Raw genomic sequence first — 25,461 nt, forward strand, 5'->3', positions numbered from 1 at the left:
GGTGGGCGTATTACGAGGTCAGGAGTTCGAGACCAACGGGACCAACATGGTGAAACCCTGTCTCTACTAAAAATACAAAAAATAGCTGGGCATGGTGGTGCACACTTGTAATCTCAGCTACTAGGAGGTTGAAGCAGGAGATTCACTTGAACCTGGGAGGTGGAGGTTGCAGTGAGCTGAGATCACGTGCCATTGCACTCCAGCCTGGGCGACAGAGTGAGACTCCGTCTCATAAATAAATAAATAAATAAATAAATACACACACTCACAAATGACAGTCCCAAAGACAGAAATTAATCTGCAATGAACAAGGTGGAAGAAAGGAAGAATGAGGACTACCTGATAACAACATACAAAAAGAAACACAGGCTAAAACAAAAAACAAGAACACTGATGGAGTTGAATAAAAGGTTCACAAATAAAAATAATCCATACACACACACACACACACACACACACACATACAATTCAGAGTAGAGCATAAGAGTTAAGAGTCTTATAGCGAGAAAAAAAAGAGAAGTAGAGCATGTCAAGTGGTGGAAATGAATTGTGAAAGGAGTAGAGAGAGGAAAGGTATGTTACATCTAAAAACAAATGCTTAATTTGATTAAGTGGGGGAATATTACAAAATTCATGCGTGAAAAATGAAGCATTAAGAAATCAGTGTTGGAATAAGAGGCTAAAGAATGTTGCCTTTATTTAGTAGATAGGAAGGTAATGATATGAAATGATCAAATATCTAGAAATATTATTATGACCAAGGTGTAGAAAGGGTTGAGTGGAAGGAACAATAGGTTTGTCTGATATAAATGATAATAGTGATAACAGAAATATTAAAGATCAGGCATTCTAAAGTTAAAATGCCATTATCTCAGGTTCAAGAAGGAAACGATCACTAAATGATTAAAAAATCAGCCTATCTGGCCAGGCGCGTTGGCTCATGCCTGTAATCTAAGCACTTTGGGAGGCCAAAGTGGGTGGATTGCCTGAGTACAGGAGTTCGAGAACAGCCTGGTCAACACGGTGAAACCCCATCTCTAGTAAAATACAAAAAGTTAGTCAGGCGTGGCAGCATGACATGTAGTCCCAGCTACTCAGGAGGCTGAGGCAGGAGAACTGCTTGACCCTGAGAGATGGAGGTTGTAGTGAGCTGAGATAGTGCCACTGCACTCCAGCCTGGGCAACAGAGTGAGACTATGTCTCCAAAAATAAAAAAATAAAATAAATAAGATAAATAAATAAATAAAAATAAATCAGCCTATCCGCCAGCATTTACCTTTTAAGTAAATAAAAAGCAGGGCATATCTGTGTAGTAACTCTGCCACCAGAAAATATACATATATACACACATAAATATATATACATAAACTTTTTTTTTTTTTTCTGAAAACCTCATGAGTAGAAAAATCAGATGGAGAAAACACTCACTTGCTGGGAAGAATCTCAGCCAAATTTCCATTTACTAAGAAAGAACACCTGCCATGTTTCCTGAAACCTTCACTATTTAAAATACTCCTTTAGGAATATAGTAAGAGTCTACTTTCTTGGATGAAAAATATAAACACTATCCTTTTTTATAGAAAACCTTAAAGTGTTCTGCATCTGTTCCTGGTATTCATAGTGTGATTATAGACTGTGATTTCCCCATTGTGATTCTTCCCTTATGTTACCCAGTGGGCAGAACTTTTATCTTAGAGACTGTCACAGATGAAATACCCAAAGATGTGCAGTGACATAGGTGTCTCCTTCATAGAAAAAAGTTAATATACCTACCCTGTTTACACACACACACCACTCACACCCCATGCCATTTTTACCCAGTACCCAGTTGTTTAAGTATTTTGCTTATATCAAGTATCTAAAATTAGGTATTTAAAAAAAAAAATTTAGTCCTTATTTACATGCATTAAAAAACACAGTTTTCTCTTTCAGAGGCTGTATATCTCAGCCAGTATTTTGAGATGCCTCTAAATACACAGGGAGTTCTTCAAAATTTCTGTATCTAGTTATCAAAATCTGCCTTCACAAATGAACAGATTCTTGAATTATCACAAAATAGATGTTTCTCCACTAAGAGAAGGCTACCTTTTTTGAAACTTGACAGAAATTAAGATGCTCTTTCCATAAGCAAAATAGATTATTTTGGTGAAAAAAAAATCCATGGTGCTTGAGTAGAGGGCAATGTATTCTCTGGAGTTTCTGGGAGTAATAGTCTCCAGTGTGCAACTGAGTGAACAGTCAGTCTTTCTGGTTGCCCGACTGGATATTGTTCTAAACCACAGCTGCTCTATGTAGCACTTCATCCACCAAACACATTTTAACTGTTATTCAATCTGTTCTTAACAATGCAGTCAAAAATGCTGCCATGGCTTATTTTATACGTTTATCCTTAAAGACCAGAGCAGAATGTATTAGTCTTTTTAGTACTGTAAAGTAATACTTAGTCTTTAAATTTTCTTGTTCAATCTTCCACCATTCTCCTGAATTTAAACTCAGTACTTAGCAAATATTATGTTAATGTCCTTCCTGATTAGACAACAGAATTGCAAACAAGAAACATACTCTAAAATTATAAAAATTAATTGAAAGAATGTTAGTTGTCCTTTGGCACTGATTTCCCCACTGTCAACTAAATGTATCTTTTTCTCACCTGTCTTTATCAGTCCCTCTCCCCTATTACCTCTCTTTTTCCATATCCTGTAACTCTCTTTTTCACATCTATTTCTCAGTATCCTTTCAGTTTTCTATTATAATTATCATTTTAATTTACGGTCACTGACTTTGTGTAAAAATAGCACATGCAACTGTAGTATTTTTATGTGACCAATGTAGTCAAGCATACCATTAGTAAGGTATTTATTAAATTTCTTCACAAAAGAAAGGTCTTTGTCTACATGGAGAGTTAACTCCTGCTAAATTATGATTTGATAAAATTATTATTTTTCTATACCTTTAAAGGCTTTTTGTAGCGCTATTTTTAATTATATTTACTTTAATTCAGGAAGTTTTCAAATAATAATAATCCAATTAAAAGGAAGCATTCAGCAAATGTTTTGATATCTTAGTTAAGGCCTGTCAACACAATGCTTTAAAAAGTTGCGGACTATAATATCATCTTCTAATAGGTTGCCACCTTGTGGTTTTTGAAAAATACAGTTAACACATTTCATAGATTGCATAAATATCCTGCTCTATGTTTTGTTTGCATATTTTTCTCTTAGGTGAAGAATCTAGATAGCTAATGACTCTTAAGAAGTATCTAGGGATCATCTTGAATCCAAAGCATCGCTTTACGAACATTTAGATTATGTGAATTCAAACTAATAGATTAAACGCCATTCACTTTGAATAGCCTCTGGACTATTAGGAGAGTTGGTAGTGTTATTATTTAAAGCAACTGCACGTAAAATATACCAACGCCTCATTTGTTCTTATACTCATTCATTACCAATAGTAAATTCTTTCTCACATTTTTTAGTTTGATTCAGATAATTAATTTAAAGGACAGTGGCTTTCTTTGCTCATTTTATAGAAATAACAAGTTGTAATTTAATTGGGTGAACAGTCACAAATGCAGTACAGGGAAAAACATATACCATGTAATAAAGTTTTCACTCAATTAGAAAAGAGATTTGTCTCATTCATCTCCCAATTTCCCTACAGTTCTAAGCAGAGTGTACTTCACATAAGCACTCAATGTTACTTTCTAAATTAAAGATCATGATTTTAAATGCTTAAATTATAACTAGTATGTCTTTCCTGTCAAAGATGTTGGTTTCCAAGACCTAAAATTGTGAGATTTAATGTGAGTAGTTATTGATTTCCCTTAGGAAGAGCAGTCAAACTTGTAATTCTCTGTTCTAAAAGTCAAGACACAATGTACTATTAGCATCTATTATGTGTTAATTAGGATATAGCTCAATTTATCTCATTTATTAAAAATAAGAATTTCTAACCAAAAGAACAGTTTAAAAAATATTATATATAGCTATATCATCTTGTTAAATATTAGTGATCATATATTATACAAATAAAGAATTTTTGCATTCAGCAATATATTTTAGAAATGCAAAAGTTGTACACAAGAGACTTTTTAAAGTTTCTTCAATTTACTTGTGGTTTACAATAATTTAATGGTCTGTATCATGAAGAACTATCAAAACATATTCTGCTTTTGACCTGCGGCACCTATAACAAAGTGAAATTTCTCATTATGACATCTTACACCTTTCAGGAGTAGTCTTGCCTATATAAGCAGCCTTAGTTACTGTCACTGCATCATATCTTATGTACCATTCCTACTGAAATAGTTTGAATTTTTCCTAATGCGGCATTCATAGCTGTCTGAATGTGAGATTTCCTCTGCTGAATCTATCCACTCCTTCTTGCTTAACTGTAAAACTCCTTATTTTTTAAGACTCACCCCAAGTGTCACCTCCTGTTTGAAGTATTCCCTGAATTTCCTAAATGGAGATGGTTATTTATTGCTTTTGGGTGATCTACCACAAATATATCTATTACTGTATTCAAAGCACTGTAATATTGCTTTATCTTTGTGAATCTTCTACAAGACTCTTCAAAGAAAGATACTGTGACATGTCTATCTTCACATTTTTTATGTCGAGCATAATGCCTGACATATGGTAGGTGTTCAAAATATTTGTCGGCTGAATAAAGAATGAATGAATAAATTTTGTTTTACGGATTTGTCATGTATTTGCATTACAGTGATACATTTATTGTATCTGAAGTTAGCAATAACTGAAAAGTAAACTTCATTATAAAACCAAAAACATGTAAAAAATCATTTAAATATTATTTACTTAGCACATGCTTATCAATTGCAGCTGCTGTTCGCTCCCACTGAGAGTTTCATGTCTATCAAAACTTCAATTTAGGTAATGGTGTTTCAGTGTGGAACTAAGTGGCCTGAATGAGATGATGTTGAAAGATTTTGTCTTCTTTGCATTTTAAGTAGAGAGTAAGAAAACCCATAGTTACCCAAACACTCACCTAATTACATTTGTGATGATTTTATGTATGAAATGACACATTGCTCCATATATGTGTTTAATAGGGAAACTAATCTATTTTTATGATGGAAAGTTTTGCAGGAATTTGGGAGATGAATGTACATTTTCTATGTCAGGAGTAGTCACTTTAATTCCAATTTTAAAATCTCTACAGGATCTAGTTCCTTTTTCACAATTTAAAAATGCTTATAATTAAAAAGTAGGCATTGCAATTGGTGCCACAGATATCAGATATTAAAAGAATAAGAGACTGCTATGAATAATTACACACAAAAATTAGAATAACTCAGAAAAATGAAAAAAAAAATCCTAGAAATATAAAAGTTACCAAGACTAAATTTTAAGGAAACAGAAAATCTACATGAACCAGTAACTAGTAAAAAGATTGAATCAGTTAAAAAAGTCCTCCCAACAAAGAAAGGCACAGCACCAGATGACTACACTGGTGAATTCTACCTTACACTTAAAAAATTAACATCAATCCTTCTCAAATTCTTCAAAAAAAATTGAAGACGGGAAAATATGTCCAAACTTTTTTATTGCAGTCAGCCCTGCCCTAATAGCAAAGCCAAAGACACCACAAGAAAAGAAAACTATAATCCAATATCCCTTCTGAACATGGATGCAAAAATCCTCAACAACATGATAGTAAGCCAAACCCAGCAGCATGTTAAAAAAAAAAATCATATACCGCGACCAAGAGGAATTTATTCCTGGAATGTAACAATGGGCAAATGTACACAAATCAATAAACGTAATATATCACATTAACAGAGTGAAAAATACAAGTCACATGATTGTATCAATGAATGCAAAAGAAAAGTATTTAAATGTATTTAACACCATTTCATTATTAAAAACTCTCAAAAAAAACTAGGTGTATAAGAAATTTACCTCAACATAATAAATAAAGACCACATATGAAAAGCCCATAACTAACATCATACTCAATGGTAAAAAACAAAAAGCTTTTTCTTTATAATCAGGAAGAAGGTAAGGATATCCACTTTCTCCACTTCTAATCAAAATACTACCAGAAGTCCTAGACAGAGGAATTAGGCAAGAAATAGAAATAAAAGGCATCCAAGTCAAAAAGGAATAATTAAAATTGTCCCTGTCTGCAGATGATAAAATCCTAAATGCGGAACAACATAAAGACTCCATGGACTACACTGAGATGTCATCTTGCCCCAGGTAAAATGGATATTATCAAGCAACAAAAAAAAAAAAAAAAAAAAAAAAGGAGAAAAGGTAACTCTTATACATTCTTGGTGGGAATGTAAATTGGTCAAGGCATTATAAACAATAGTAGGGAGGTTTCATTAAAAAATGGAAAATAGAACTATATAAGATCCAGCAATCCCACTGCTGGGTATATATCCAAAAGAAAGAAAATTGGTATATCAAAGGGATACCTGCACTCTCATGTTTACTGCAGCAGTGTTCACAATAGCCAAGATATGGAATCAACCTGTGTCCATCAGTGCATGAATGGGTAAGGAAAATATGGTATATATGACAATGGAGTACTATTCAGCCATAAAATTGAAATCCTGTTATTTGCAGCAACATAACTGGAACTAGAGGATGTTATGTTAAGTGAAATAAGCCAGGCATAAAAAATGGATATTGTATATTCTCACATATCACACATATGTGTAAGCTAAAAAAGTTGATCTCATGGAGGTAGAGAGTAGAATGATGGTTACCAGAGGCTGAAATGGATGACTTGGAAGGCAAGGAAGAAGAGAGGTTGGTTAATGGGTTCAAAAATACAGTTAGAAAGAAAGAATAAATTCTGATGTTTGATAAGCAGGGTGATGAGTTAATGATAATTTATTGTATACTTTAAAATAATGAGAAAATTTGAAATGTTCCCAACATAAATAAATGATAAATGATTGAGGTTATGAATGATAATTCAATTACCCTGATTTGATCACTACACATTGTCTACATGTACAAAAATATCACATGTATCCCAGAAATATGAATAATCATTATTTATCAGTAATATTGAGGAGACTCCATTAAAAAAAAAAAAAAACTGTTAGAACTAATAAGTGAATCCATGAAGTTGCAAGATACAAAATTAACATATAAAGAATCAGCTGCATTTCGAGACCAGCCTGATCAACATGGTGAAACTACGTCTCTACTGAAAATATAAATGAGCTAGGTGTGGTGTAGAGTGCCTGTAATCCCAGTTACTTGGGAGGCTGAGGGAAAAGAATCACTTGAACCCAGGAGGTGGAGGTTGCAGTGAGCCAGGATCACGCCATTCCATTCCAGCCGGGGCAACAAGAACGAAACTCCTTCTCAAAAAAAAAAAAAAAAAAAAAAAAGCTACAAAATGACTACGAGAAAAATTACAGAAGACACACAAATAAATAGAAATACATCCCATTTTTATGGATTGGAATATTTAATAATGTTAAAATGTCCATACTACACAAAACAACCTACAGATTCAATTTGATCCTTATCAAAATCTGTGACATGTTTTTCCACAAATAAAGTACTAACAGGCATATGGAACCACAAAAGATCTTGAACAGCCAAAGAATTCTGGAGCAAGAAGAACAAAAGTGCTGGGGTCCTACTTCTTGATTATATATTACAAAGATAGAGTTACCAAAACAGTGTAGTACTGGATAAAAACAGATATACAGACCAGGAGGTGATGAACCTGGAGGACATTACACAGTAAAAGAAACCAATCACAGGAGTATAAATACGTCATGATTCCACTTCCATGGCAAATCTAAAATAGTCAGACCCAAAGAAGTGGAGTAGAATGGTGGTTGTCAGGGGATAGCGAAAAGGGGAAATGAAGAGCTGTGGTTCAATGGGTATAAAGTTTCAGTTATGCAAGATGAGTAAGCGCTAGAGATCTGTTGCATAATATTGGACTTACAGTTAATACAATATTGCACACTTAAACATTTGTTGAAAAGGTAGATTTCACATTAATTATTCTTACTCAATAACAAAAAAAACCTTGTAAATTCTTGTGAAATCATTAAAACTTTATCCATATAATTTTGTAATTGAATTGAAGTAATACGTCAAAATTTTAATAAGACAGTGTTTTATTTGAGAAAGTTGCTATAATATATACATACTCACAAAAATATTTTTTAATTAATATAAACTTGTTCCTAACCTTTTTGAATGGCACATGATATTATTTTTACCTGTGAATTCAAGATGAAATCCTGCAGCAGAAACACTGATGTCTGATTGAAAATTTAGATATAGATTATTAGACGTACTATTCAAAAGATGGGGTATTGTTGTTCCTGAAATGATATATGAGAAGGCAAGTCAATGGCCATATAATAAGTACTATAATAAAATTAAGTAAGTTTACTAATCAGTCAATAGATTACCACTAAAAATATGCATTAATCAAGCTGTTTTTCAAAAAAAAAAATAGTAGAAATATTTTTCTAACAATCCTCTTTCAGTATACTGTTCCTATTTCCAAGAAGACAGACCACTTGAGATGGCTTTAGATTGCTTCCTAAAAATAGGTAGGAGCAAAAAGAGCTGGTGAAAGTTAAAGCTATATGTTTGACATGTTCACTGAAAAAAAAACGTTGAATTTCATGTGGATTTCAGTATTCTGTGCATGAGCTGATAATAAACAATAAATACATATATATGTAAAGTTAATCTTGTTAGAAACATGAATGTTTGCAATGATCATGTTCAAAGAGGTTATTACTGTGTATTCTCTCTGTTTTCCAATATGTTTTTTGAAGACTGTGCTATACCAGAGGCTTCTGATTTTCAAAGTGATAAACAGTTTTAGCTGCCTGTATGTCACTAGATTTGTGAACTAATTAAAAAGAAACACAAAATATGAATAGAACAGTTTGCAAACTAAAAAGGAATAAATAATAAACTTAATTTTGAACTTTGTACGTGATTTTTATAGTATAGTAACAACTTTGTATGAGTCAGATAATATAGTCATTGATTGACTTTTAACAATGAATTAAAGTTAGGCAGCTAAATAGATAGATTATTCTATACTAGGTCAAGTGCCTTAATGTTTCTTAAACTCTGACAGCAAAGCTGGTAGTCAGCTTTCAAAAAAATTCTAATTATGAACTACTGTTACTCTTGTCTTTCAGCAAATTCATTATAATGATATTTTTCTGGACTTCTGAAGGAGACCAAATTTATTTTATTAAGTTATTGAGTTTGAAAATATAAAGTATCTGCTTGAAACAATTATTTCTTGAGTTTGCTATTGAGCAAATAGTTTAAGATTTTTGACTCCAACTCTAGCAGTTTCAAATGGCAAGCATGAAAATAAGCAAGCATTAATTCTACATTTTAAGACAAAGTTCAACAAGCATATGAGTTGAGATCCTTAAAAACATTTCTTTGTAAGTAACTGGTTTCTTTACATTTGCTTTGCACAACTTTGTAGACCTCACTCCTGATGTCTTCTATGAAAGAACAGAAAAAAATTTATTACAGAGCACACACTTGCTTTTTTCCTGACCATAGTGTGATAAAACGGCAACCGCTGAAGACAGGAATAAACAGAAACTTAAAAGGTCATTTCACCTGCCTTAAGTCTCTTAGAGGATCTTACTGATTAAGAGCTCTAGTTCTGGAGTCACACCAGCTGGGTCCCAATCTCATTCTAACATTAGTTGTACAACCTCAGGCAACTTAATCTCTCTAAGCCTCCATTACCTACCAGGTTTGCTATAAAGATCAAATAAGGAAATGCATGGCAAATGTCACACAGAACTAGCACTTAGTGATCAACAGGTGTTATTTATCACTTATATTATCATTATATTATTATTTTTAAAGTATTGCAGATGGGTGTGGTGGCTCATGTAATAATCACAGGATTACAATCTCAGCTAATCAGGAGGCTGTAAGACAGGCGGATCTCTTGAGACCACAAGTTGGAAATCAGCCTCGGAAACATAGCAAGACCCCAGCTCTAAAAAAACAAAATAAAATAAAAATTAATTGAGGTTGTGGCATGTGACTGTAGTCCCAGCAACTCAGGAAGTTGAAGCAGATAGGTCACTTGAGCCCAAGAACTTAAGGCTGCAGTGAGCTATGATTGCACCACTGCACTCCAGCCCGGGCAATAGAGCCAGACCCTGTCTCTAAAAATGCACACACAAAAATTAATAATGATACTAATAAAGTATTACCCCCAACCTATTATAAATAAAAGTATACTAAAATTGTGTGGGATTTTTCTAAGACTTCTATCTAAATCTATATTGTTCATGCCTAAATCAAATCACTCCTGCTCCAGATATTTCTTTCTTTTCCTCATTGGTTCTGATAAATAATGGGTTCCACTACTCCATTAAAAAATCTCTTAAAAGCTTAGTCATTCAAATTTATTTCAGTATGTCTGAATTGAAAAAGCTAATCGGTTAGCTATGTTTATATTTCTAGAGTTTAAAAAGTATAATAGTAAAAAATTAACAAAGTAAAACTTTTTATTTCAACTTCTATATGCAAAAGCTTTTAAATTATTGCATAAATTACCTTTTAAACCTCAATAAATCTGGCTGGGTGTTGTGGCTCACACCTGTAATCTCAGCAGGTGTGATCACCTGCTCGCCAAGGCAGGTGGATCACCTGAAGGCAGAAGTTCAAGACCTGCCTGGACAACATAGTGAAACCCTGTCTCTCCCCAAAAATATAAAACTTAGCTGGGTATGGTGATGCACGTCTGTAATCCCAGCTACTCTGGAGGCTGAGACAGGATAATCGCTCAGACCCAGGAGGCAGGGGTTGCAGTGAGCTGAGATCTCACCACTGCACTCCAGCCTGGGAGACAGAGCGAGACTACATCTCAAAAAATAACAACCTTAATAAATCTAACAGATTTTAAAAACAAGTCCACATCTTACATAAAAAATAAGACTTTTATTTTGTTTCTTTCTGGTCTTGTTACACACGTATATACTAATTTTATACAATTTTATTCATTTCATAGAAATAATTCTGCATTCTCTTTATTCTCACTTAACAGTACCTTGTAGTATTCACCTGGCTATTTTCATGACTTCATAGCACACAATTCAAAGCACAGTGTAATTTTTAATTATTATTGCTCATCCTTTTAAGGAAAAGAGCATACATACTATTCCTGAACCCCAACTCAGCTGAAAATATTATCAGTAATATAAAACCATCAATACATAATTAGACAAATACATAAAGAATTAAAAATATAATAACGTTTTAAATATCAATATTGATATCATCTTTAAATCTTTTAAACTTCAGTCCTTGTATCTTTGTGTATAGTTTGTAAAAAGCAAATTAAAACCACCAAGTAAGAGTTGTAGGTAGCTCTTTAATTTTGTTTATATTCTTAATTATACCTGTATTTTAATTAAGCTCAGCTCTCTTATTTACCTGAATAGCTTCCAAGTCTTGGAGCATTGTTGTCTCCCCCATCATAAAAGTCCAGAGAATCCCAATTATGTTCTGTGGCAAAGCTAACAACTTGTACCTATGAAATAATAATTAGAGGTAAGAATAGACATTTCTAACCAGATACACATAACTATAGTCCACCAATCTCCCTTGGAAAAGAGAGTTCAAATCCTGGACCACATAACTGTGGCCCCTCATAGAAGGTTTTTAACAGAACTGATTTTTTTCCATTATTGTACTGGCTTACACGAGCTGATTTTTACACAGCAAAGCCTTTGAAGTACCTACCAACGTTCACTATGGGTATAACCAGAGTTATGTCTGTCACTATCTCAGAACATTCTCTTTTCAAAAGCTTTGAGCTAATCTAATGACTCAGTGCCTAGAATCTCAATTCATTTTCAAAACAATTGATTAATTTTTATGTATATGTCATTGATTTGAGTTTCCTAGTTTTCTTGTAGCTATTAGGAAAAACCAGATTTGTGGTCTACAAGTCTATAGGAGCTTATAATAAACCTTTTTAAAACCAAGTTTATTTCTGGATACTTTTAAATTATCCTTTCCTTGCATAAACTTTGCTCAATGTCTTCTCTTCCTTTATTTAAAAAATTTTAACATGCATAATTTTAACAAGCCTCAGTATGGATGAGAAAAAATGGCATTTTGTAATTAATTCAAATGCATGTTTAAAAATTTATTTTAATGAATAGAGTTATAGCAACTAATTCACAGTTGAAGGTCCTTAAAGTTGAGAAGGGAAATATTGGGGAGATTTAATTCTCTCCTGTCTATTAAATTTTATTTAAAGAAAGAGGCATGTGTTACTTTATTGCACATCACTTGGCACAGCTTGAGTTTTTGCAAGAACCCACAGGACCCTCACAACTGTGGATACTATTTTGCTATTTCTTTATTAATTTTTTTGTAGTTTTAGAGGAAGGAAAGGAATAACTTTATTAAAAGTTTTTTTTTAAGCTAAAATCTGTTAAAAACGTAGGCACTGTACTCATTCACCAAATAATTACAACAATTTCACTCATTAAAAATTTATTATCTGCAAAATAGCCCATCATTATTCTTCCATACAAGTGAATATTGGTGCTTGTTTCCAGGGGTGAGTGCCACATGGCAATAGATACCCTGCCTGTAGGATTGGCATCAGGCCCAATGGCAATGTTCTAAGACAGGAAGAAGACCAGAAGTAAAGCTGTATAATTGTAATATAACTGCTACCTCCTTAAACAATTATAAATTCCCTCTTCATGTCTAAAATTTCCTTTCCTTCAGTTCAGGGGAAGAAAATACTGCATTCAGCTTTTTAAAAAATGTGAAGATTCACGCAGGAGTTGACATTTGGGCTAAGCTGAAGATATTGAGCTGAAGGAAATTATTGAGTGTCTAACAATGTAAAAGGAATCAAACCATGAGCTAGATTTAGTGAACCATGAGTAATCTTATTTAGCCACAGGGGAGGGTATTTACATAAGCAGAAATACACATGCAAAGTTAGAGAAATAATAAAAAGTTCAAAAAAGTAGAGCTTAGTAGCTAAATACAAGAGAACGTAGAATCAAAGAGCCTAGGTTTGCAACTTCCTGGCTCCTTCTTCTCATTGGCATGCCACTAAAGGAAAGTTGTTCATCTTTCTGTACTTCAGATTATTTAAATAAATTATTGTCATAAGGGTATCTAATACATAGATTCATTATAAAAATTAAATTGGTTAATTCGTATAAGGTGCCCAGATTGTAGTAACGACTCAATAAATCTTAGCTAAGAGGAAAATTAAGGGAGAAACTCAATAAAAAACTAAACACCAGCATAGTAACTATGCACTTCAAGACATAGTGATACCTTCAGTTTTCCAATGAAGGTTTCAGAAGTCGGAGGAAGAACATGATTAGGACTGTGCTCTAGGTACAGCACTGCATTGGGTGAAGAAAGTAAAAGTGAAAAGACAATTTCAATATCTATTTCAGTAATATTTCAATATGTATTGCAGTAAAAAACAATGAGAGACTGAAGTGTATTGGAGGCAAGTGTAGTAAAAATGGGAATCCAGATATTACACGTGTTGCTGTAGAGAAAGTTATTAAATTTTGTGCGATTCGAATAGGGGAGGAAGTGAAAGGAAAATTTTGAGAAAAATTTACTTTCTTTTCTGAATTATTGAGAGTAGTGGGGTAACAAGAGCAAAAACGTAGACATCTCCAGGAAAATCTATTACCTAGGAGGGAGAAAGAAAGTCAGTTTACTTCTGGATACATATGTCTAGTGTATATAGCTGAATAATGCCTTCTGAAGATATTAGGTTCTGAACTCTGGAACCTCTAAATATTAACGTATATGGAAAACGGTCTTTCAGATGAGCTTAATTTAAGAATCTTGAGAGAGGGGAAAAGAGGCAGAGGGAGACTCGACACTCATAGAAGAGAAGACAATGTGACCACGGAGGCAGAAATTGGAGTGATGTGGCCAGAATCCAAGGAATTCCAGCAGCCACTAGAAGCTGGAAAAAAATAAGGAAGAGATTCTCTCATTCTTGAGACCCTGAAGTGGTCAGGGACAAGGTAGGAGAGGTTCTGCCAGGATCTCAATTTCAGTGCAGTAAAGCTGATTTTGGATTTCTGGCCTCCACTGCTATGAGGAAAAAAAATAAAATAAAATTTGTTGTTTGTAATTATAAAACTCATGGTAATTTGTTACAGCAGCCAGAGAGCTGTAATATAATTTGCCACTGGGATTTGAGGTATATTGTGAATGTAGTTTGGCATAATAAAAATATAGAGTGTAGAAGAAGAATTTGGCCAGAAGGACTGGCAGACAATGCTATGAGATTTGTTAAGGGACTCAAATAAATGATTGAGTACTCATTATGACAGAAGACACGTGAAAGCTAACTTTTTGTTTTTTTTCTTTTTTTGAGACAGAGTCTCGCTCTGTCCCCAGTCTGCAGTGCAGTGGCGCGATCTCGGCTCACTGCAAGCTCCACCTCCCGGGTTCACGCCATCCTCCTGCCTCAGCCTCCCAAGTAGCTGGGACTACAGGTGTCCGCCACCACGCCTGGCTAATTTTTTGTATTTTTAGTAGAGACGGGGTTTCACTATGTTAGCCAGGATGGTCTTGTTCTCCTGGCCTCGTGATCGGCCTGCCTCGGCCTCCCAAAGCGCTGGGATTACAGGAGTGAGCCACCGCGCCTGGCCCAAATAAAAATTTTAGAAGATGTAATTATTGACTCACTGTTCAGAGTAACTTTGCATTAGATACAGTTGTCCATCATGGCAATGGAATAGCTTTATGAGGTAATGAATTTCCAATCATTAAAACTAGGCATCTATCATTATAACTGTTCAAATTCCATTTTACTTCAGATTACATAAAATCATGATAATCATCTGTAAATTGACACAATAATGTAACCAACATATTTTCCCCCATGGTTTATTACATATTTCCCTTTTCCTGATAACTATCACTGTTAATTTTGAATGTAGCCCCATTGAAATTCTCCAATAGATCCTGCTAATATAAACAAACAAATTAATGAATCTACTCTTTGCCACAAAGAGTGGGAAATTCTCATGTAATATTAATTTAACAAATTAATCTGTTTGTTAGGGTAATTCCCAAAGAATGTTCAATTATTCTGTATTATTGTAATTTTTCAGCATTCCAAATGTTTCTTCTTTTCTCCTCTTTTCAACGATGATAATCCCACTTTATCTCATATATGATTTATTGAATATTCATATAATTCTTTATTCACACACATATTTGGCCCAACAGAGAAAAATATTAAACATTGATCTTTTAACCTAGTATAGTAGCCAGGTAGCTCTTAGGTAAATTTAACGAAGATTCAAATATAAGTCATATACTATATGTGTGTGTGTGTGTGTGTGTGTGTGTGTGTATGTGTTACAAGTTTCTATAACTCAGTGATATGTCTAAAACTAGCATCCATATAAGTGGTCAATTAGAAAAAAGTCCTTGATAGCTGTTTTTAGCGTGTTTACAATTAAACCCAAAATTTTTACACACTATATGTTTGCTAAACTCTCTGTTAAACTCAAATTTTGTTTTCTAAAGTACAGTCAAGAAACAAAGTCCTTCCTCAGTGGAATATTTTAGTGTTATTCATATGTGTCCAGTTTTGAATAGTGTTTGCCTAGGATAAGTGAAATATAACATAGTTTTTCTGCAAACATCTTAGTAGTTCATTATGCTTGCTAACTCTAAAATAGTCAAAACCCCACTTGTGCAAGTATTCATTGATTCGTTCTAAAAATATGTACTGAGAATATACTGCCAGGCACTGTGCAGTATGTACTTCCAGGAACTGTACTAGCTGACAGAATGGACTTGGCACTGTCCTCATGAGCTTACAGATAATTAGTAGTAACATTAAAATGTGATGGGTGTTATGATAAATAAATTCCAGGGAACTGTGAGAACATACAGCAGAACTTAACCTTGTCTCAAGTTCATGGAAGATCTTCCACAGAAAATGTATTTAAGTTGAGACAGAATTGTTGTGTAAGAATAAGCAAAATAAAAGGAGATCATAGAGCGTGTTGGCAGAAAGAACAACATGCACAAAGGGTCCAGAGGCAAAAGAAAGCTAGGTTTTTATAAGGAGCTGAAATAGTACAGATAGAATAGTTACAAAATAAGGACAGAGCACAATGGCATAATCAATAGTATCGAAGGAGTTAAGGAGATTGGAGACAACTGAGGTATTATATACAAAAAAATGATAGTATTAGATTTTTACTTTCAGATGGTTACTCTACTAGATGTACAGGAGATAGACTGGAGGAGAATAAGAACCTGGGACAAGGATGACGCTACCAGATCTTGGGTAGTAAAAGTGTGGATGGAGAGAAATAGACTTGTTTAAGAGATTTATGAAAGATAGACCTGACAAATTTCATTGTACCGAGTTAAGAGTCAGAGAAGAATTAACATTTCTGGCTTGTGTAACTTAACGGATGAGGAAGTTGTTCTGAGAAAGAGAACACTGAGAAAGTTCTATAGTTTTGAGAAGATTCTATGAAGTCAGTTTTAGACAGGTTGAATTTGACAAGCCATCAAGAAGTTTAGCTGAAAATGTCCAGTAGGCAGTTGGATATATGTTCTGCAGCTTAGGTGAGAGGTCTGGGTTAGATATTTAGGTCTAGATGTCATCATTTATTCAGCACCTCATTCGAAAATATGTTTTCTGATTTTCTATTATGGTTTAGGTCCGGACATTTCTAGCACATGAAAGTAGCTGAAGTCATGGAATTAGACAAGGTCCCAGACAGAATAAAGTGAAATGAACAAAGGCCACAGAATCTCATAAACACTAATATTTGAACAATAGATTGAATTGGAAGAGGAGACCAGGTAGGAGATATAGAAGTAGGAGCTACAGATGTAGAAGAGAAAACAAAACAAAATCCAAGAAAATATTGGTCTCCTAGGATCTAAGGAGACAAAAATAGTCTATTAGGAATCAGGGGAGGAACAACAAGATAGAGAGCTGCTGACAGAGCAAAAAGATGAACCACACAATGGATTTAATCACATTTAGATCTTCACTATGAGATTGACTCTATTAGAGTATTGGGTGCTGAAGCCACATTGCAGTGGGTCAAAAAGAGAAGATGAGAACTAAATAAAAAATGCCAGGGTTTTCATAATTTTAAGATAAGATGGAAATAAGTAAGCTAATGTTAATATATAGATGCTCTAGAATAACCTTCAGAAGATTACAACCAGATGATGGTAAAATTTCTATGAAGGTTCTAAAGATATCATATCATTTCAGATCCTCTACATAAGCTGGAACATGGGCAATCCCAAAATCCTTACTATTCTACCATAATAATATAGGGTTGATTAGTTATCTTCAAATTTTACAAATTGTCTGTAAACTAGCCAGAATGTAAGTATGCATCTATAATCTTTGGATACCCTTAAAACTCGAAAGTGTACATGCTTTAGGTTTTGTCATTGGTTTGCTGGCATATTTTACTCCCAACGCCTGTCAAGTAATTTTTAAAACGTCTGAACAATTATAAATCCATGAAGCTGATTGTTTTTTACTTAAAAATATGCTTAAATGTAATTTCATTATAAATGCATGGTGTCTTGGCTAATTTTTCCACAACTCATATATGTCTCAAGTTTCTAAATAAAACTCTACAAATCAATTAGAGAAGTAATAAAGTTGTATCTGTGAAGGCTAGATAATGTAATATTTATGAAGCATAATTACCTTTCATAGAATATATATACTGATTCTGCAGTAAAATATTACCAATTCATCCAGAAAAAAAAATATATCTTTATGTAAAACAGAATAACTCACCAAATAGCAGCCCCCAAAATAGGCATAATTCAAATAACAGGACAGTCACTGTTGATTACCTATTTTTAAAGAGCATCCTCCTTCTTTGCTAACAGAAACTTGGTTTAGTTCAATTAAGTGAGAGATGTGTGCATCATAGGAGGTTGCATTTATTGCTTACTCCTGATACGTAACACCATTTTATTTGAGCCAAATCATAGTAAATCTTTGGTTGTTGCCCCTTGTATAGGTCAGGAATGGATATGATTACAATCTCGGTCAATAAAACAGGAGGGAAAGTCTGCTGGCAGGTTTCCTGAAAAGTTTTCTTAACCACTGAAATGGTACATAACATAGGGACATTCTGTTTTAGCTGCTGGCCATTGCTTTGTAGGGCTGTTATGCCTAGAGCTTTTGCAGCCACCTCAAGACCTCAGGAGAGGGTGTCTAAGAACTAAAACCAACAGGCTGAGCATGGCAGAACAGAGCGATGGAAATAACCTGGGTGAGGAAAGACACAACTGAACCCCTGAAATAATGTTTAAATCTGCTTACCTCAAGATTCCATGTTACATGGGGGTAATACATTTTTTGTATTGCTTATGCCATCTTGAATTGACTTTCTGTTAATTCTATGTGAAAAACATTAATAACAAATATCTTTCTATTCATTTCAACCATGTCAGTCAAAACCACTTGCTAAACTTTTAGAAATAATGTTCATTCTGTCATCTCTGAAAAGATTAACTACAAACATATAATGAAAAGAAGAAAAACTTAAATATTCTTACTTGAATGCCAGCTCCCTCTGGCACTGTGATCTTCCACACACAATTCAGATTGTTGTCATAAGGCTCAGGGTATCCAGGTGACAAAATAGTCCCTTTGCGTTTAGTTAAAAATCCACCGCAGGGCACTAAAAATAAAGCAGTCCAAGAGAGGGAGTTAATTCTAATGCAAAGGATTAAAAAAGACTAAAGGTCAGAGATAACATCTTAGATAGATACTAGACTTGCAAATCAAATCATACTGTTTTTCAAAACTCATAAATGAAATTTAAGTTTTTGTATACCATGAAAATGTTAAAAAATAATTAGACAGCATTAATGGATGACCTTTGAATGGCATATCTAAAAATAATACTACAATTAACTCAATAACAGCATATTATTTGTATTACATTACTAAAACATGCATTGACTAAATTTGCCTTAAAAATAGTTCATTTCCAGATAAATATTGTCTTGAATTTTTAAAAAAATTATTTGGTACTTTCTCCTTCCTACATTCTTTGAAGAGTAACAGCATCCACTGAAAAGTAATGAGGATGATGATAACAATTATGATCATAACATTTATATAGAGCCTACTCTATGCTAGGCACCCTTCTAAGTACTTTACATATTTTAACTAATTTAAGCCTTCCAACAACTAATGATATATGAATAAGTATTCTCCACATTTAACAGCTGAGGCAACCAAATGGAGTCATTAAGAGATTGTCTTGCCCAAGATTACATATTAAGAGATGAAGCTGGCCAGGTGCAGTAGCTCACGCCTGTAATCTTACCACTTTGGGAGGCTGAGGTGGGGGGCTCACAAGTTCAGGAGTTCAAGACCAGCCTGGTCAATAGAGTGAAACCCCATCTCTACTAAAAATACAAAAAATTAGCCAGACATGGTGGTGGGCGCCTGTAGTCACAGCTACTTGGGAGGCTGAAGCAGGAGAATCACTTGAACCCAGGAGGCAGAGGTTGCAGTGAGCTGAGATTGCACCACTGCACTCCAGCCTGGGAGACAAAGTAAGACTCTATCTCAAAAAAAAAAAAAAAAAAGGATGAAGCTAAGATTTGAATCCTGGCAGTTGGAGCCGGAGTCCATGTCCTTAGGTGGAACTGAAGATACTTGAAGTGGTCCCAGTTCAGTTATTGCCATTCTAACTACTACAAGAAAGAATATGTATGCAGACTTACTCAGAAATCAATAAAGGCTTCAATCATTTTTAGAAGGTACTAAGCTGAAAGCAAAATTCTCATGCCATTAATAGAATCACCTTGATTCTGGTCATAACCTAACTCATAACTCTTAAATTCTGTGTGACTTTGACCTGTTCTTTAAACTCTATGAAACACAGATATCTTACCTGTGGAATGGTAATGCTATTGTTTCTAAAAGGCTTTTGTGAAAAATACAAAGAAACTAGAATGTACATAAGAAACTAGAACACTGCTTGGAACACAGTTAGAAATCAATAAATCATATTTCCTTTTGCTACAACTATTATTTTAGGTTCCAATGGTACTGTGCTCCTGGGGAATTTGTCCTAATATGGCTATAAATGATGAGATATAAGGAACATATCTTTTGTAATAATTTTTTAAGGGAATTACAGATTTGTGCGACTTTCAAAGACAAACGCAAAGACCAGGGCAATTACTCAAAAAGAAAAAAAAAAAAGAAATAAATAAATTAAAAAAACTGTTGCAAACTTTTTAAAATAGTGTGACAATATATTTTTTTTTAAAGAAACTCACTTAGTTGTGTTTTCTTACAAATCTCTGTTAATGGGTTATACACAAATTCTGTTTAAATTAGCCAAAATTAATTTAGCCCATTTAAATAGAAAACCAGCAGTTTTGCATGATTTGAGAATGGCATGCAATAGACAGAAGAAGAAATTTAAAATATTCACCCAAAAAATAGAACAAAAAAAAAGTAATTGAGGAAGTGTTGATCCTGCCAATTAAAAAAAAAAAAAAAAACTTTATAGATGCTCTTCCTCTCCATCCCCACCATCCCCACTGCCACAACCTTTCCTCGTACATATTTTTTTTTTTTTTTCTGAGTTGCAACATTAATCACATAAACGGCCTCCCTATGGCTGGTATGTTTTCCATGCGCTATATTTTTGAAATTACTGTCAAAATTATCTTTCTAAATTAAAATATGACATGTTGCTTCTCTGGTGAAAATCCTTAAAAAATTTCCCCATTGTCTGAATTCACAACTCACGGATAGTTTCTTTTTCCTTTTTCCTTTTTTTTTTTTTTTTTTTTTTTTTGAGACAAGCTTTGGCTTTGTTGCCTAGGCTGGAGTGCAGTGGTGTGATTATAGCTCACTGCAGCCTCAAATTCCTAGGCTCAAGCAATCCTCCCACCTCAGCCTGCAGAAGAGCTAGTACTACAGGTGTGTGACATCACACCCAGTAATTTGTGCATAGATATTCAGCTAATTTTTATGTAGCTAATTTGTAGAGACAGGTTCTATGATGCTCAGGCTAGTCTTGAATTGTTGGCCTCAAACAATGCTGCCTCAGCCTCCCAAAGTGCTACGATTATAGTCACGAGTCACTGTGTTGGGCCTACAGATAAACATAGTTAATTGTATTCGTCTCTGACTTCATCTCCAGGCTTATATGTAATTATAATTTCCCAACTCCTCATCATCCTAATTCCCCATCCCAGTCCAGCCTTCTAAACTAATATGCTCCCTTATTGCTGACACTTGATCTGTCCTTCTCTCACCTAGCTAACACCTACCCATCTATGGACTTTCAGTGTGAATGTTACCTCTTCAATCCTTTGGAATTTTCTTGTGCTAAATGTCCTATAGTTTCCCATAGCACCAAATGTTTTCCTGTACGATTTTATCATACTATGCTTCCATATTATTTTTATGTTAGTCTCTTGCAATAGACTCAAGTCTGAGCAAAAAGGTCACTTTTTTGCCTGAAACTCTGTTTGTCAAGATTCTAACTCTTCTCCTTCTTTGCATTATAAATTTTCTTCCATGCTGCTACAGTGACAAGTTATCTCCTCTTCCTCCATTGTCTCTTTCATGCATTGCATCAGGCTTTTGTCCTCACTGCTCTAGTGAAATGACCGTGTCAAAGTCACCAGAATATTAATGCTGTAATATGATCAATCCTTACCTTGTATTTTACTTAATCTATGAATAATTAGTTCTCACTGTTGATCACTCCATCTGTCTTGAGCCTTTGTTTGCTTGACCATCAGAACACCATACTCTCCTGGTTTTCTTCTGTATTATTGGCTGCAGTTTTTTTTTTTTTTTTTTTTGTAACTCATTCTCCTCTTTGTAACTTTGTCCCAGGCCATATTCTGTCTTCTAATCACCGTCCCCGCTCAGTGATAACATACACTTCCATGTCTTCTATATGCTCTGACTACCAGATGTTTATCTCTAGCTGTGATTTCTGTGAGTTTTGCAATCAAATGTCTAATAAGTATCTCAAAATGGATATGTCCAAAATAATAACTTTGAAATTCTTCCTCATCCACACTCTCTTTCATCTCAGGGAATGTCACCACCATTCACTCAGTTCTTAGGCATAAACCTAACATTCATCTTGATTTATCTTTCTTGCATTCAAGTTTACATTTACATCTATTCTCAATCTATCAGTAACAGCTCCACCTTAAAAATATATCCCAAAGCTTACTAATTCGTATCACTGTGACCATTATCTTCCTATCCAAATCGCATTACTTTTCCCCTCCATTACCTTGATAGGCTTCTAATCAGTCATATTGGTTCTACTCCACATCTCCCTACACTAACTAAGTGATTTCTTAGAAACTGATTAAGATCACATCACTCCACAGCTCAATATATTCCCATACTAGTTAGAAAAATTTCAAACTCACCATGGTCTTCAAGGATCCATGTGACTTGGCCCTCTGCTCTGCCTCTCTAAACTCATCACCTATCACTCTTTGCTATCATTTACTGTGTTCCAGACACTGTGGCTTGAACATGTCGAGATCTCTCTCCCCTCAACAGTTCATACACTTGCTCACCAACAAGAAAGACTTTTATTCATCCCTCCCTTTGTTCATTTTATTCAGGTTTAAAATGGCAGCATGCTCTGGATGTCTGGTAACTCCAGCTCCTGTTTTATTTTTTTCTACAGCATTACCACTCCCCAAAAGAAAAGAATGTATTTCTTGATGACGTTTATCCTCCTCCACTAAAATGTAAAATGTAAATGCAAAATGTAAGGACAAAGATCTTATATTCTTATTCAAAACTATGTCACCAGTGCTTAGAATAGTGTTGGCATGCAGTAAGCACTCAATAAATTCTTGATGAATAAATCACTAAAGAACTGATTGTGTGTCTGTATATATCTTGTGCTTTCAAATTACCTCTTTATCATTCCTGCGTCATTCCTGTCTCCCAGTATTTTCCTAAACAAGCCATATTTGTCTAATTCTACGTCAATCATCTTTATTTATTTACCAACAAAATATGCTATAGAAAAATTAGCAGATAAGCAATACCACATACAGAATGTTTTACATTTGACTCTCATGTATATTACTTAATCTAACATTTGCATCCTGTTTTTAAAAGATATATGATAAATTTCTGTTCTGATCAGTATTCAGTATAATATGTGGATTAAGAAAACAGGCCTTCAAATCAAGCAGCCTAGGTTCAAATCAAATTCTGCTTTTTTATCTAAGCCAAGAGGTTTTAATACCTGTAAAATAGAGATAATTGTATCTACCTTCCAAAGTTGATGTCAATATTAAATGAGATAATGCTTAATAGTGCTTCATTCAAATGCTAAAAATTGCTATTTATTATTGTGTTTAATAACTTTTTCATGGATGAATGGGTAGATGAATAAATGGATAAATGAATAAGATGGAGATTTTGTATATATTTCTTCATGAATTTTTTCCCATTCTAAGAAAAGATGAAGTAGACAGGTGTTGCCATGGAGACTTTCAAGTAAAAGTAGTTCTTTCTGAGTCTCTAAAGAACTTAAAAAAACAGAACCAGATAAGCTGATCAGATAAGCAGCTAATTAAAGACTCTTTGCCTAAGGCGAGTAGGTGGTGGCTTCTGGGGCTTTTCAAAAAAGACCTCCCACTAACAGAAGTACTTATGCCTAAGGCCATATATTGTCAAAGCTATTAGTGGCTGCAGGGGGTTATTTGAATCACAGCGTCTAAAATGGAGGAGAGCCTGGGGGTTTAGGAGACTGAAGAGTTTAAGAAATGTGAAGTGTAAAAAGGTCCAATTTGGAAGATAAAAACTCAGCCTTCAGCATAGGTTTTATTTTTCATTTTTACATTGGTCTCAGCTCTAATTATTTTAAGTAAAATTTTATTGTATTGTATTGTAATTAAGAAAGGCTTGGAACTACATGCTTTGTACAAGATTATTAAATATTGTTTACAAACCAGTTGTTAAAGTTTGTGAATCTTCTAATTTAGTATTTTAACTATAAGCACAACTCACATATCATGTCTAATGGGGCTGCTTTCCAATCAACAGTTTAGTTTTAGTATGTCAGTGTGTGCAAAATTACTAAACATTTTCTTGTGCTTTACTGTGACAGAAAAAAAAAAAGACTGTGTTGATAGTAATAATAAGAACTGTGAAACGGAAAGGACACAATTGAGAGGGAAATCATTAGGAATATAGAAAGCAGTATTGTTTTGGTTTCAATTGGATGATCACTTGGCTTAAGCTGTTAACTGAGCATTCATTGAACTGTGAAGATAGAGAAAAACAATCATCATGTATAAAATCCTGTAAATAGGCTGTCAAAGATTATATCTAAACTGTAAAGTGTAAATAGAGAATTTGCTCTCTCTCAGAATAAAGCTCCCCATATAATATGTAAATCTATTGCTTGCGTTTTACCAACATACATATCTTTCTGTAGATGTCAGAAGAGTTTGAAACCTCAGATTTGTAAAGGTCTAAGCCAGGAAAGTATGCAAGAGTATCACCATGTGGTGGATACTGAAATGGAAAAAATATGGATCTTGGACTTGGGAAGTTGGTGAGGGTTGTCAGACCCTCTACAGACATTCAGGAAATTGATACAGTAATTTACTAAAATCCATTCACTGAACAAAAGTTTACTGAACACCTGTTGTATGCCAAGTCCTCTTTCAATTGAACCCAAAACCAATATAGTGACAATGGAAAGGGGGACAATTAAGACAGATTAAGAAATGTTTTACCACCAAAAATTATACATAATACATTTCAATGGCTGCGGTAAAGGTAGTGACATAAACAGTAAACAGTTGACGGATGGCAGAAAATTATTTTAGATAGGATGGCTAAGAAAGATAGGAGACGTCAATGAAATGATGTAGTGAGACAAAAAGATATCTGTGCCAATCAGAGGAAATGAGAAATTCAGAGACCTTGGGGCGGATGTTTTGTGCGGTTAACAGATGTTGAAAAGGAGCACAAATTAAAGAGAACATTTTGATATCAACATAAGATAGCTCTGTACTTGACTCTCATGTTTGAATATTTAAGATACTGAGCTTTTTCTATCTTAAAAATATTTTAAGACATGACCATTTTTATTCAGAACATTTTGAAGCTAAAAATACTTGTAGTTAAAAATAGAAAATTTTAACTAATATAGTTAAAAAATGCAAACTGTTTAACTTTTAATATAGCTAAAAAATGCAAACTGTATTTTCATTTATGTAAAGATTAGTAGTTGGACCAAATGGTAAAACCTAAACTGGTCTGTCTTCTGAATGTCATTTAGAATCATCACCTTTCTATTTCTTCTCTACACAGACCCCATATATCCATCTGTCATATTGTCAACTTTCTGGATTTACACCTGTTCCACAAGGAAGA

The 25,461-nt window shown here is 34.0% G+C and overlaps 1 protein-coding gene across 2 annotated transcripts in view; it reads right to left on the reverse strand.

The window, feature by feature from the left end:
- CSMD3 (CUB and Sushi multiple domains 3) overlaps positions 1-25,461 on the reverse strand; it is a 1,272,067-nt gene that overhangs the window by 146,313 nt on the left and 1,100,293 nt on the right. For both annotated transcript variants that reach the window (XM_008001392.3, XM_008001388.3), the window contains 3 exons: positions 18,603-18,727; positions 11,454-11,550; positions 8,231-8,335 (listed from right to left, as the gene is read on the reverse strand). In XM_008001392.3, coding sequence (XP_007999583.2) covers positions 8,231-8,335; positions 11,454-11,550; positions 18,603-18,727 — 327 coding nt within the window. The remainder of the gene's footprint in view (positions 1-8,230; positions 8,336-11,453; positions 11,551-18,602; positions 18,728-25,461) is intronic.

Source organism: Chlorocebus sabaeus, chromosome 8 (assembly GCF_047675955.1).
Source record: "Chlorocebus sabaeus isolate Y175 chromosome 8, mChlSab1.0.hap1, whole genome shotgun sequence".
In the NCBI taxonomy this organism is placed as follows: Eukaryota; Metazoa; Chordata; class Mammalia; order Primates; family Cercopithecidae; genus Chlorocebus; species Chlorocebus sabaeus.